This window comes from Hyperoodon ampullatus, assembly GCF_949752795.1.
Source record: "Hyperoodon ampullatus genome assembly, chromosome: 18".
In the NCBI taxonomy this organism is placed as follows: domain Eukaryota; kingdom Metazoa; phylum Chordata; class Mammalia; order Artiodactyla; family Ziphiidae; genus Hyperoodon; species Hyperoodon ampullatus.
Genome location: NC_136931.1, coordinates 45,130,621 through 45,143,955, shown reverse-complemented (window position 1 = coordinate 45,143,955; position 13,335 = coordinate 45,130,621). Strand labels below are relative to the sequence as shown.

At 46.7% G+C, this 13,335-nt stretch overlaps 1 protein-coding gene across 1 annotated transcript in view; it reads right to left on the bottom strand.

The window, feature by feature from the left end:
• The window catches only part of WDR88 (WD repeat domain 88), a gene marked incomplete at both ends in the record, with an annotated part of 41,045 nt that overhangs the window by 22,497 nt on the left and 5,213 nt on the right, over positions 1-13,335 (bottom strand). The window contains 5 exons of the mRNA XM_079724065.1: positions 1,171-1,300; positions 2,668-2,806; positions 5,368-5,431; positions 6,488-6,576; positions 10,025-10,135. Of these exons, the coding sequence (XP_079580191.1) occupies positions 1,171-1,300; positions 2,668-2,806; positions 5,368-5,431; positions 6,488-6,576; positions 10,025-10,135 (533 nt within the window). The remainder of the gene's footprint in view (positions 1-1,170; positions 1,301-2,667; positions 2,807-5,367; positions 5,432-6,487; positions 6,577-10,024; positions 10,136-13,335) is intronic.

Genomic DNA, 13,335 nt, shown 5'->3' with positions numbered 1-13,335 from the left:
ACCTTTTAAAGTTTGTACTGTGTTGCATGCTTTACATTTTCAAAAAGTAAATTACATATTTTTAAAATAAAAAATTCGAGGTCCCTTGTTCAAAAATGAAGAATTTCAAGATATCAACGGCAGAGCATTAAATCCAGTGTGAGCCTTTCTGTGTGTGGAGCCCTGTGTCACTTCAGAGGTTCATGCCATGAAGCCAGCCCTGTCCTGTAGCCCTGAGAATCCTTGTCTCTTTATTTTCTTGCTAAAAGCTACATTTCCAGAAAATTCACAAATGTGGGTCAATCCAATATACCAATAGACATTTTCCTTAGCTCCCTTTCCGCCCTCCTTGGGGAAACAAAGTGGAGTGGGTTGTGACACCCACAGCTGGAGCTGCGGCCGCCTCTGCTGCGTCACCCTCCTCACTGCCACCACGGAGTAGGTCTACGGAGCAGGGCAGGTGTCCCACGGCCCCTCCCGACCCCGGTGTCCACGGGAGTCACCCCTGGTAACAGAGCCCGTGCTGAGCGCCCACCATGCAGCCTGTGCTAAGGACCTTTGTGTGTTATCTCGTGCAGACCTCACCTGGGCTCAGCTTGCAGGTGAGGAAACTAAGGTCCAAGGTCACGCAGGATGGGAACCTGCACTCTCTTAAGCCCAGGCCAAACCCCCAGGGGAAAGCCTGGTCCAGGCCCGCCGGGCTCGTAACTGAGCCGAGCGGGCAGGGTGACAGGGCATATGCACATTCTGGGATCCTGACTCCAAGGCCCGCTGGAGAGGGCTGGCCACCCACCTGGTGCCAGTGGCCACAGACAAAGTGACCCTTGCAGGCCCTGGATTATCAGATCTTCCCAGTTTTACATGGGATGGGTTGCTGGAAATCCACATTTTGGGGTGGGAGTGGGACACTGCACAACGTTTACCAGTGTTGGCTCACACTGAAATGAATGCATCTGAGGGCCGTTCCAGCCCAGGGACCACAGCTAGCGGTTTCCCCCTGCCTGTCTGTCCCCTTCCCTTTCTCCATCTCCAGCCTCCTCACAGCACCGGCGGACCATAGTTGGAGATGCCCCACATTGACACCAGCTGGGGAGCCAAAGGGGCACAGGCCGAATCCAGGAGGGCGTGAAGGGGGACCCCCACCCACCTCCCCGCTGCAGGATGCTGCCCGGACCCCCAGGGCCTCCTCACTTGGTGATGGTGAGCAGCGTGGCCTGGGATGTCACATCCCAGATCTTGATGCTCCTGTCCAGCGAGACGGAAGCCACCTTCTGGCTGTCTGGGTCAAAGCAGCATGCTGTGACCGACATCCTGTGATGATCTGACGCACAAGGAAAGTGACTCGTTACCGTGCGTTCCATACTCTGGGCCACAGGCTCCAAGGGACGCAGAGGCTCACCCTGCTCCCCTAGACAGCGACAATATTACAGAGATGCAACTCTGGTTTTCACAAGGGACTATGCACTCACACAAAGTGCCTGCTGTGAATCAGGCTTTGGACAAGGAGCACTGCCCCTTGCCTCCTGCCGCTGCCCCTGCAGAGGTCCCAGGTGGATGGGGAGACACCCTTGAGCAGGCAACAATCTGCAGCATATGCCATGGCTCCCAGCCAGCAGAAGGAAGCCTGGCCCAGCCCCGAGAGGTCGAGGAAGGGACCTAAAAGTTATTGAGGGAAGCAGGAAAGGAAGAGCGCTCTAGGCAGAAGGAACAGCATGTGCCAAGGTCCGGCATGGGGACAGGGCATGGAGAGGCGTGGTGTGCAGCTAGAACTCCGAGCGTGAGGAGAGGTAGAGTGTGAGGTGATACATTGAGGAAATATGCAAGCTGTGGGGCAGTGCACCTCTCATGGTTCCATGTTGATAAAAATACATTAAATGCATGTGGGAAGTAGTACTGTGTGTGCAAACACACACACACACACACACACACACACACACACAGGAAGGCCACCCAGCAATGTACTGTTAATAATACGTACCTCCAGGGAGGAGTCCAAACAGGTACGGCAGCCTTGCACTGTTTACTTTACACACTTACTAATTTTTTTTATACAATGATTATGTATTTTTTAACTTTTTCTTTGGAGATAACTGTTAACTCACATGCATTTGTAAGGAATAATACAGAGAGATCCCATCACCCAGTTTCCCCCAGTGATAACATCTTGCATAATCATTATATAGGATTACAAATGGGAAATTGACATATGATGATTTTCAGTGGATGCCGTTCTATTCTTTTTCTAATTGTCTGAATTTGTTTCTTTCTACATGACAATTAATAATAATAATATTGCATTGCAAATCATCAGCATTGTAAAACACGACAATAAATACTTTACGTGCACTATTAAAAATCATTGTGATAATTATTTTTATATTTAAAAATTACAGACCAAAATGTTAAGAAGGCTGGGACTCCACTCAATAAAGAATTGGGCTTTAAATGTCCATGTGAGGTTGCAGCAGAGAACCGCTTCATTTATTACAAGCACGAGACTGAATGGAAAATCCTTAAGCTGTCTTAGTTTTAACTGCCTGTGCATTTATCAGTCAATGTCCCTTCTTTAATAATGTGATTCATAGCATTGCAGGTTCACCAAATAAAGCAATCGGAAGTCACTGTCTGTCAAGTGACAAGTGGCTGTTACCACAGACAGAATAGAGCAGGGAGCCCACGCAAACTCACCTTTGATGTGGGACACGGTGGTGGTGTCTTCCGCGTCTGTTATACAGATTCCACGGTCCACATCCAAGCCTGAGACCACGTATTTACCATCGGGGGAGAACTTACAGGAGACTATGAAGGTTTCATGACTGAGCTTCCACTGAAATAGGGCAACAATCCAAAGGTTTTCTCTCTAGCCCAGCATTCCAGCAGGACTTTCTGAAATGTTCTATGTACTGTTCAGTATGCCAGCCACTGGCCACATGTGACCATGGAGTACTTGTAATAGGCTGGTGCAAGTAAGGAACTGAATTTTTGTTTGTTTCGTTTTCATGAACTAATTTTTAATTAATAAATGTAATTAATGTGTGTCTAGGACAGATGAACAAGGATAGGGAGCACCTAGCAGAACTGGCAGCAAGGTTCTAGTCATGGCCAACTTTATTCTTTTTTTTTTTTTTTTTTTGGCTGCACCAAGTGGCTTGTGGGATCTTAGCTTCCCGACCAGGGATCGGACCCGAGCCCTCGGCAGTGAAAGCACAGAGTCCTAACCACTGGACCGCCAGGGAATTCCCCCTGGCCAACTTTTTTCTTGTTCAGTTTGGTAAGTGTTTATTGAATGTCTGCCTTGTGGACAAGACCCTACAGCCTCAGCCCCTTGGGACGAAGAGCTACTCAACATATTTAGGAAGGGAGGATCTCTCTGTATGTTCTAAATTATGGTATTGCCGTTGTGAAGGTTTTTAAATATGCCCACCAATTCTTTGATAGTCCTCCCTCCACAAGCTGGAGCTTAATTACCTGCCCCAAGAGTGTGGGCTCGACTTAGTGACTCATTTCTTTGAATACAATATGGCAGAAGGGATAGTGTATGACTAGGTCATAAAAGAAACCAGAGCTTTCTCCAAAGAAGACATACAGATGGCCAAAAAGCACATGAAAAGATGCTCAATGTCGTTAATTATTAGAGAAATGCAAATCAAAACCATAATGAGGTATCACCTCACACTGTTCAGAATAGCCATCATCAGAATAATAAACGGAAAGGGTGTGGAGAAAAGGGAACCCTCTTACACTGTTGGTGGGAATGTAAATTGGTGCAACCACTGTGGAGAACAGTATGGAGGCTCCTTAAAAAACTAAAAATAGAGTTACCATATGATCCAGCCATCCCACTCCTGGGCATATATCTGGAAAATTTGAAAACTCTAATTCAAAAAGATACATGCACCCCAATGTTCATAGCAGAAGTATTTACAAGAGCCAAGACATGGAAGCAACCTAAAGTCCATTAACAGATGAATGGATAAAGAAGATGTGGTATAAATATAGAATGGAATATTACTCAGCCATAAAAAAGAATGAATTATTGCCATTTGCAACAACACGGTTGGGCCTAGAAATTATTGTACTCAGTGAAGTAAGTCAGACAGAGAAAGACAAATATCACATGATACCACTTATACGTGGAATCTAAAAAAAATGATACAAATGGACTTATTTTAAAACAAAATAGGGACTTCCTTGGTGGTCCAGTACTCCCAATGCAGGGGGCCCAAGGGGCTGGGGTTCAAACCCTGGTCAGGGAACTAGATCCTACATGTGGCAACTTTGTTGCCACACGCAGCAACGAAGATCCCACATGCTGCAAATAAGACCCGGTGCAGCCAAATAAATAAATTAGAAATAAGCATTTGGGAAAATGCTCAAAGTCCGGAGTAACTGATGCTCGTATATCTGCTAGTACATAATGACACTATGTTGCCAACAGAATATACTTGCCCGTGTTCACATTTAACATGTATATAGGAAAAGAGACACCAAGGTGTTAACTGTAATCTCTGGGAGTTGTTTTAAGGTTTCTGTGTTTGTTTTTTTGAACTTGGCTTATCTTGTCTTTCCAAAAATTGTTTACAATGAGTATACATTGATCTTCACACCAGGAAGGAAGATTTTTTTTTAAGGAGAGAAAAGAGGAGGAAGGAAGAGGAGAGGTGATTAGAAGCTGCTGGAGGAAGGACAATGGGGGTGGGACAGGAGACCCTGAGGAACCCCTGGAGCAGGGTCAGGGCTGCCTGGGTACCAGGCAGGAGAGAGAGGGGGATCTCGGGCCAGTTTGGATGGATGGATGGTGGTACCTTCTTAGATGGAGGACAGATTGGGAAGGGCCCAGAAGCCTCATGCTTTGGCCACGTGCATGGCCTTTGTCCCAAGGCCTCAGCTCTGCTTCTTGCCCCATCAAAAGCAGACATCCCTAGGGGAGGGTCTCTTTTCTGAGGCAGTTCCCTCAGCCTGGAATGCCACCTCCCACCCCCACTTCCACTTCTTCCCTTCTTCCACATCCTCCCCATCCCTCAAACAGAGCCTCTTCTGCCTGCTTCAGTAAGCCTTCCTTCCCTGAAGCCCACCCTCCATCATTTTGGGTCCCTGAGAAAATTTTCCTTTCCTGAAAGATTGGTTACCCTTCACACTCCATGCCCAGCTCAAGGCCACTTAAGGCCCAGTCAAGACCCTGTGCTGTGAACTCTGCTGAGTGCACCACGGTGACCTCAATGGGAAGGAAATCCAAAAAAGAGGGGATATATGTATATGTATAACTGACTCATTTTGCTGTACAGTAGCAACTAACACAACACTGTAAAGCAACTATACTCCCATAAAAGTTAATTTTTCAAAAAGACCCTGTGCTGTGATGTCTCCACTAGGGCAAAGCATACGTACCAGCAGCTTGCCTGTTTCAAGGTCCCAGGCCCTCACTGTTTTGTCATAAGATGCTGCAATAATTCTGGAAATAAAATGACAAACATAGGGTCTTAATGACCCAGATTATTATGCCTGTGGTTTCTATGAAAAAAAAAAATAGGAAATTTTTACAGAAAATTTCTATAGTTTAGGACCAAGATTGCAAATAATACCTGAATCTTCCTAAAGATGTTCCATGAACCCCCCGGAGAACAGAGGTTCTCAGTGAAAACATAGAGCCCCTAACACAGAAGGCACCACAGCACCATTCTCTTCCTTAATCCCTCAGTCACACAAATATGTTCTTTTATATCTGAGGCGTTAAAGGTATCATTTCTTCTGTAATTGTCTTCTTCTAGAAGGAGCTACAACCCACAAGGATCAGTCACTTCTTTCTCTGGTCACTTGTGTATATTTTTACAGGAAAAGACTTTCATAGCTCATCTCATTCTGAAATGCTTTCTTGTACATTTAGTAAAATAATATGTGTACCCTTGTCTTCTTATAGTGCATGTTTCTGTGACAATCTCTGTCCTCTGTGTAAGGTGAATTCCCATGAAACTTAAATTCCCACACTAGTTTTCACTAGTAGGCTAATTTTGTAGCTGCTATTCAGGATAAAAGTGAATCCACTTTAAAGCAAATCCCCTTTTAAAGGCCCATCTCACATCTGTGTGAGGGGTAAATGCAAGTGCATCCCAGAGGCTGCCTCCCAGTCCTGAGGCTCCCCAGGTGACAGCTTGGGCTTGCCTCTGCTTCCTGGGTCTCGGTTTCCCCTGTGAAATGAGGGCCTGGACTGAATCGCTAGTGAGCCTTGCAGCTGACCCAGTCCACAGGGGTGACTGCAGGAAATAAACTCTGTGAAGACCATTCAGATTGGCTTTAGCCACAATAAATTTTGCCTTTTTAGCATTTTAAATTTTCAAAGAGTTATCACATCTACTTGATTCTCACAGCCAAAGATGGGAACCATGAGACCGATATATGGGCGTAAGGTTGGGTATTTGCTTAAAAGACAGTGAACCGTCCAGGGCGTGCTGGGTGCTGGCCTACTCTTCCCTCCCACTTTCCTGACCAGAGTCAAATGAGGGCAAGTCACCTTCTGCTGTCAGCCGTGACGCTGCATTCTACAACAGGAGCTCCGGGCCCCGGCTCAAAATTCCGAACAATAGATCCATCCACGGCATCCTCGGATCAGCGGGAGAGATGGGGAGAGGGTCAGAGGTCACTGAGGTGTCGGCTGAAGCTCTGACTGAACTCAACATCAGCCCTGGGCTTGTCTGAGAACCTTGAGAACCTGAGAACCTTGTCCTATGACTCTCACCCAGCTCAGAGGGGCAAAAGGACTTCCCCTCCACTCCCAAAGCAGGAAGGACACGCTCGCCGGCAACCCCGGAAAACTCCCCCTCGATCCCACAGTGGCCGATGGAAACAGGCGGCTCTGAGGGCAGAGCTGCAAACAGGTAATTTTCTCATTCTCTACTGGCCAAAGAGGCGCTACAAAATCTAGCAAGATCTTTCAAGACCTTTTTAAAAGTTCCCACTGTTTGACCCAGCAGTTCTATCCTGAGGGGTCTCTCTTAAGGAAATAATCTGAGTTGTGGCGAGACTTATGCATGAAAAAGGTTTGTCACGTGTTATAGGGGACAGACGGCAAAACACACCAGCAACAGTCTGTGTCCGCCTAAAGGGGGCAGTTAAAACAAATGTGAGCACTCCCAACAGTGGGGCCCCAGCAACTCTGATCACACTGAAGGGAGATAACTGCAGAATAGGATGAGAACAGAGCAGGGTAATAGCTGACAATATGATGGGAACAATCGGGGTAGCAAAGCGAAGGGTGCGTGCTGGGGCAGAGATAAAATACTTTCAGTGAGAAATGTGCCCACAGCTTTTCAGGATAAGCAGGGGTGGAAAGTTCCCTTGAAACAAATGTTATTAGTAAGACAGTGAATTCCTAGAAAGGCCTTGCACTGTTATATGAAATTATGGTGCCTGGTTGGGGGACCTTTTTTGGCCTGACCAGGGCAGGCCTGGGACAATTCTTCCTGATATGCAGAGACCACTTTGCATGAAGACCCCAAGCCTGCTGGGAGGCAAAGGACCCTGTATCAGGGGTCCCCAAGACCACCCCCAGGATTGCTGATTCTCCAGGACTCACAGGACTCTGAATATAGCCGTGCTCACGGCTAAGATTTATTACAGCCAAAGGACACCAAGCAAAATCAGCAAAGGGAAGGGTACATGGGGTGAGGTCCAGAGGAAACCCAGGCACTGCTTGCAAGAGTCTCTCTCTCTGGGTCACACGGGACATGCTTATTTCTGCAGCAACCAGTTGTAACAACATGTGTGAGGTGCTGTCTACCAGGGAGACGCACCTGAACCTCGGGGCCCAGGTTTTTATCGGGGTCTGGTCACACAGACACTCTGCAGCATGCACCAAAATTCCAGACTCCCAGAAGGAGAGCCGGTGTACAACATCAACCACGTGGTTTGCACAAACCGTCTGTGAGCCCCCTTTATCACTTAGGGAAAGATTCATATGACTATAGAACACTGTTTACCAGTCAAGTTCCCAGATGCCAGCCAAAGCCAGCCTTGCCAGTGGGCCTTTCCAAGGACAGCAGTCTCAGGCCTACTGTGTGAACTCTTTTCTGCACAGACCCAGTCCCCCAACCCCTGCTCTGTGAAACTTGAAGCGGTGGGGTTGTGTTTGGGTGAAGCCAGCAGGCCTTAATCAAAGCCCCCGACAGGAAGAGACCCCAAAGAGGAATTCACGGGAGCAGGACACATTCAGGCTGGAGGCCCAGCTCATGAGCCTCGTGGCTTGGGAAGAAAGGGCTGGCTCTGACAGCCTGTGATCCAGCCTCCCTGGCTGGTGTGTTGCTCTAGGACAAACATTGTCCGGGAACTAAGAAAATGATCATCGTGGGGCCTGGGGCTGAGGCCCATGGCAGTCTGTGCAGGGCCCCAGGCCAGTTAAGGGCAGCACTAGAATGGACTGAAGTCCATGGGACTGTGCAGGTTCAGTGCTCAATAGTGCTGCCATATGGCCAAGAGGAGGAACAGCAACCATGGACAGATAACTCTCTTGGAAAATGTGCACAGTCATGAATGATTTGGCAGGAGATATTCAATATACGGCAATACAAGCCAGATGTTGTTAGTGAATTCCAAAGACAGTGGAAATGTCTCTGTTTTGTATTGAATGTTTCTTGAAATAAATGGGCCATTGGCTAGGGGTGTGAGAAGACAAATAAAGACAGTTCCCTCTTCACCGGGCATTTGGAACCAGGAATTCTTTCTGTGGACTCAGATAATTTAAGGGGGGATGTTGGTTGGACTTTGAATGAATGGGGAGGAAGGGGTTCTAATAAGTGGCTAGAAACATAAAGGAGATGTTAGGGTTCCCAGAGGAAGCAGTGGTTTTCCCAACAGGAAGATCATGGGGCTGGGTGGGGGGATGGGGGCTGGATGAGGGCCACAGAAGAGGAGAGAGTGGATGTCTGTCGGAACCTGGTCTGGGCCAGGCAGGCCCTGGGGTGGTCCCAGCCCACAGCTGATCCTGTGAGGCCTGGGGAGGTTTAGGGAGGGCCAGGAGGTCATGTAGCCACCCAGGGTCAAACAGCTGGTAGGTCACTAATGTGGGGCCTGAACCACTTGGATAGTCCCCAAACCCTCCTGCCTAGTCTGCCTGGCTTGGTACCCGCCAAGACCCAGAAGATGACCCAGAAGATGCTCCTCCGAGGTGATCTGGAGGGTAAGGAGCTATCCTCCACCTAGTTACCCAAACCAGAACCCAGGAACCAGCCTTGACTCCTTCCGCCCTGTCCCCCTCCTGCCCCTGAAGCCAGGTGAGACAGCAAAGCTCGGAACTGACTGTCCTTCCCAGTGGGCCCTGCCCCAGCCACACCGTCATCTGTGGCCTGGCCCCTGATGGCCATTGCCATCTCCCAGCCCTGCTCCCTCCTCACCCGCTCCTGACTGACCAGCAGTGCCCCCAAGCAGGCCTACTAGAGTCTGCTGGCTATGCCCAGAAGACTTCGGAAGAGTTCTTGGTGGCCACCTCTCTGTAAGCTCATCTGACCATCACACCCCTGTTCCTCTGCCCCTGCTGCCTGCACCCTGTGGCACTGACCTATGCTCAGGCCTACCTCTCCCAACCACCCTTCATGGACAGGTCCCAGGTCTGGCCACTTTTCTGTCCTCTTGTGTTCACCTAGGCCTAGCCGTAATACCATCTCTGTGGATGGAACTGAATATTCCAAATGAGAAGGAGACCCAGAGAGATAACACAGCTCAGAGACCCCAGGTAGGTCTCAGGCACAGCCTCTAACAAAAGGTGGGGAGCTCCTGGTCCAGCGGTCTCCATCCCTGCTCCCACTGTTTCTAAATTAACAGGCTGACAGCAGCCACACTAACCTCATCTCTCTCTGGTGACTTGAAACTAGGGTGAGCCCTCACTTTGCTTCTTCTTCTTGCACTTTGCTCAGAAAGGTCTCTCTAAATCTTTGGGATCCTTGAATGTCTGGGAACTCAGTACTGGGGAACTCTGCAGTACTGAGAGTACTCCTCTCTCTAGAGGAGACATAAGCTTATGGGATGCTTTGGTTCCACCTAACACTGGGCCACCTACCCACAGCTTCACGGTGCAGTCATAGGAGCCACTGAGGACCTTTGTGTCATCCACACAGAAGTGACAGGAACTCACAATGTGCTGGTGTCCCTTCATAATTTTAAATGGGATCTGAAAAAAGGATAGACTGAATGAGTTCAGAAGGTTGCAGAATACCAGATCAATAGTTTAAAAATCAATAGTATTCCTATACACTTGCAATGAACAATCCAGAAAAAAAATTAAGAAAATTGCATTTACAAAAGCATCAAAATAGGAATACATTTAACCAAAAAAGTGTAATACTTATACTCTGAAAATTACAAAACATTGTTAAAATAAATTTTAAAAGACTTAAATAAATGGAAAAGCAACCCATGCTCATGGATTAGCAGACTTACTATTCTGAGGAAAATACCCTCCAAAGTGATCTACAGATTCAACACCATCCCATCAAAATCCCAGCAGACTTCTTTTCTAAAATTGACAAGCTGACCCTGGTATCAGAGAGACAGCAGTGAGCGGTCCTGAAGAGAGACCGCTCTAAGGGAACTAAGGTTCCCTGCCCAGGAACTGAACCTGGGCAGCTTGGATGAAAACCAGGAATCCTAGTCGCTAGTCCACCCGGGACAAGAGGCTAGAAGCAAAGTTCCCCTGACCCTTGCCCCATGTGAAAAATGAATTTCTCAAAGGGGCAAAAATTGTAAAAACAGGTCCAAAGTTTATTATTAGAGACACAGCACAACAAGTGGGAGAGCACACAGAGAAACAGTTTGTTTATGGTAAGACCGAAGCAAGGCAGAGATACACACCTGGAGAGAAAGACTGTGGGCATCCTCCCTAATGAGGAAGAGTGCAGTAAAGAGGCAGTTAAATCATTTATATAGGGGCAGTTCTCCCACATCTTTGTTTACCTTTGGCCAACTTTCTTACTTCTTTTCCCACATCTGACTTGTTCTAGGACACTCCCCAACATGCATGCACATCTTTTTGTCAAGATGGATTCCAGCGCAGAGGCTTGTGGAGGCTTGGCGTCACCTGTTATGGGGTGGTGGGCCCTCCTTTTTGAACCCCAAGGCGTCTTTCTGCACCTGTGCAGTCAGGGAGTTTTCCTTGACCTCAGGAGTGGTCATCTTATCTCTTTACTCCAGCAGAGCTCAGCTCCTGCCATTAACCTCGTCCTTGGAGCGTCCAGGGAAAACAAAGCTTCGATTGTACTCCACTTGACAAAAACCAGCTGTTCAGCCCAGGGGCCCATCTACCTCCTACCTCAATCTTAAAATTTATACAGAAACTCAAGGGAAGCAGAACAGCCAAAAAAATCTTGTAAAGGAGCAAAAGTAGAGGTCTCACAATTTCCAACTTCAAAACAATTTTCAAAACATACAAAGAGACAGTAATCAAGACAGTGTAGTACTAGCATAAGGATAGACATATAGATGGATGAAATAGAACTAAGAATCCAGAAATAAGCACTCATATTTTTGGTCACTTGATTTTCAACAAGTGTGCTAAGATAATTAAAAAGGGAAAGAAAAATCTTTTTGACAAATTGTGCTGAGTCAAGTGAATATCCACATGCAAAAGAATGAAGTTGGACCCTTACCTCATACCATATACAAAAATTAACTCAAAATGGATCAAAGACCTAAATGTGAGAGCTAAAATTACAAGCCTCTTAGAAGAAAACATGGGTGTAAACCTTTGTGAATTTGCATTAGTCAATGGTTTCTTAGATATGACAACAAAAGCACAAGCAGCAGCAGCAAGAACAACAATGATAAACTGGACATTATCAAAATAAAAAACTTTTGTGCTTCAAAAGACACCATCAAGGGCTTCCCTGGTGGCGCAGTGGTTGAGAGTCTGCCTGCCGATGCAGGGGACATGGGTTCGTGCCCCGGTCCGGGAAGATCCCACATGCCGCGGAGCGGCTAGGCCCGTGAGCCATGGTCGCTGGGCCTGCGCGTCCGGAGCCTGTGCTCCGCAACGGGAGAGGCCACAACAGTGAGAGGCCTGCGCACCGCAAAAAACAAACAAACAAACAAACAAACAAAAAAAAAAACTGCAAAGGGCAGGGACTTCCCTGGAGGTCCAGTAGGTAAGACTCTGTGCTTCCAATGCCAGAGGCATGGGTTCAATCTCTGGTCAGGGAACTAAGATCATGCAAGCCGCGTGGCACGGCCAAAAAAAAAAAATTCAAAAAACAAAGGCAACAAATAAAAAACAGTGACAAATATGGTAGTGATTAATCTAACTATATCAACAATTGCTTTGAATGGTCTAAATGCACCAATTAAAAGACAGAGACTGTCAGAGTGGATCAAAAATTAAGACCCAACAATATGTTGTCTATAAGAAACCCACTTTAGATATAAAGACACATATAGATTAAAAGTAAATGGATGAAGAAAAATATACCATACTAACACTATCAAAAATTTCAGACAGAGCAGACTTCACAGCAAGAAAATTTATCAGGGCTAAAGAAGGACATTACGTAATGATAAAAAGGTCAATTCTCCAAGAAGATATAGTAATCCTTAATGTGCATGTGCAGAACACCAGAGCATCAAACTATGTGAGGCAAAAACTACTAAATTTGCAAAGAGAGATTGCTGAGTCCACTATCATAGTTGGAGAATTCAGCACCTCTCTATGAGAAATGGACAGATCCAACAGGCATAAAATTAGTAAGAATACAGAGGAATTCAACAATATCAATCAACTGGATATAATAGACATTTATGGACTGCTTCATCCAGCAACAGCAGAATACACGTTCTCCTCAAACTCATATGGAATATTCACCAATATAGACCACGTTCTAGGCCATAAAACACACCTTAACAAATTTTAAAGAACAGAAATCATACAATGTCTGCTCTCAGAATACAATGGAATTAAACGAGAACTCAATAACAGGACGATGGTTGGGATATATCAAAATACATGGAGACTAACACTTCTAAATGACACATGGGCCAAAGAAGAAATCTCAAGAGAAGTTTTAACGTATTTTGGGACTTCCCTGGTGGCACCAGTTGTTAAGAATCCGCCTGTCAATGCAGGGGACACAGGTTCAAGCCCTGGTCCCGGAAGATCCCACATGCCATGGAGCAACTAAGCCCGTGCACCACAACTACTGAGCCTGCACTCCAGAGCCAGTGAGCCACAACTACTGAGCCTGCGCTCTGCAACTACTGAAGCCCGCACACCTAGAGCCTGGCTCTGCAACAAGAGAAGCCACCGCAATGAGAGAAGCCTGTACACCGCAACGAAGATCCAATGCAGCCAAAAATAAATAAATAAAAATTTAAAAGTTTTAACAT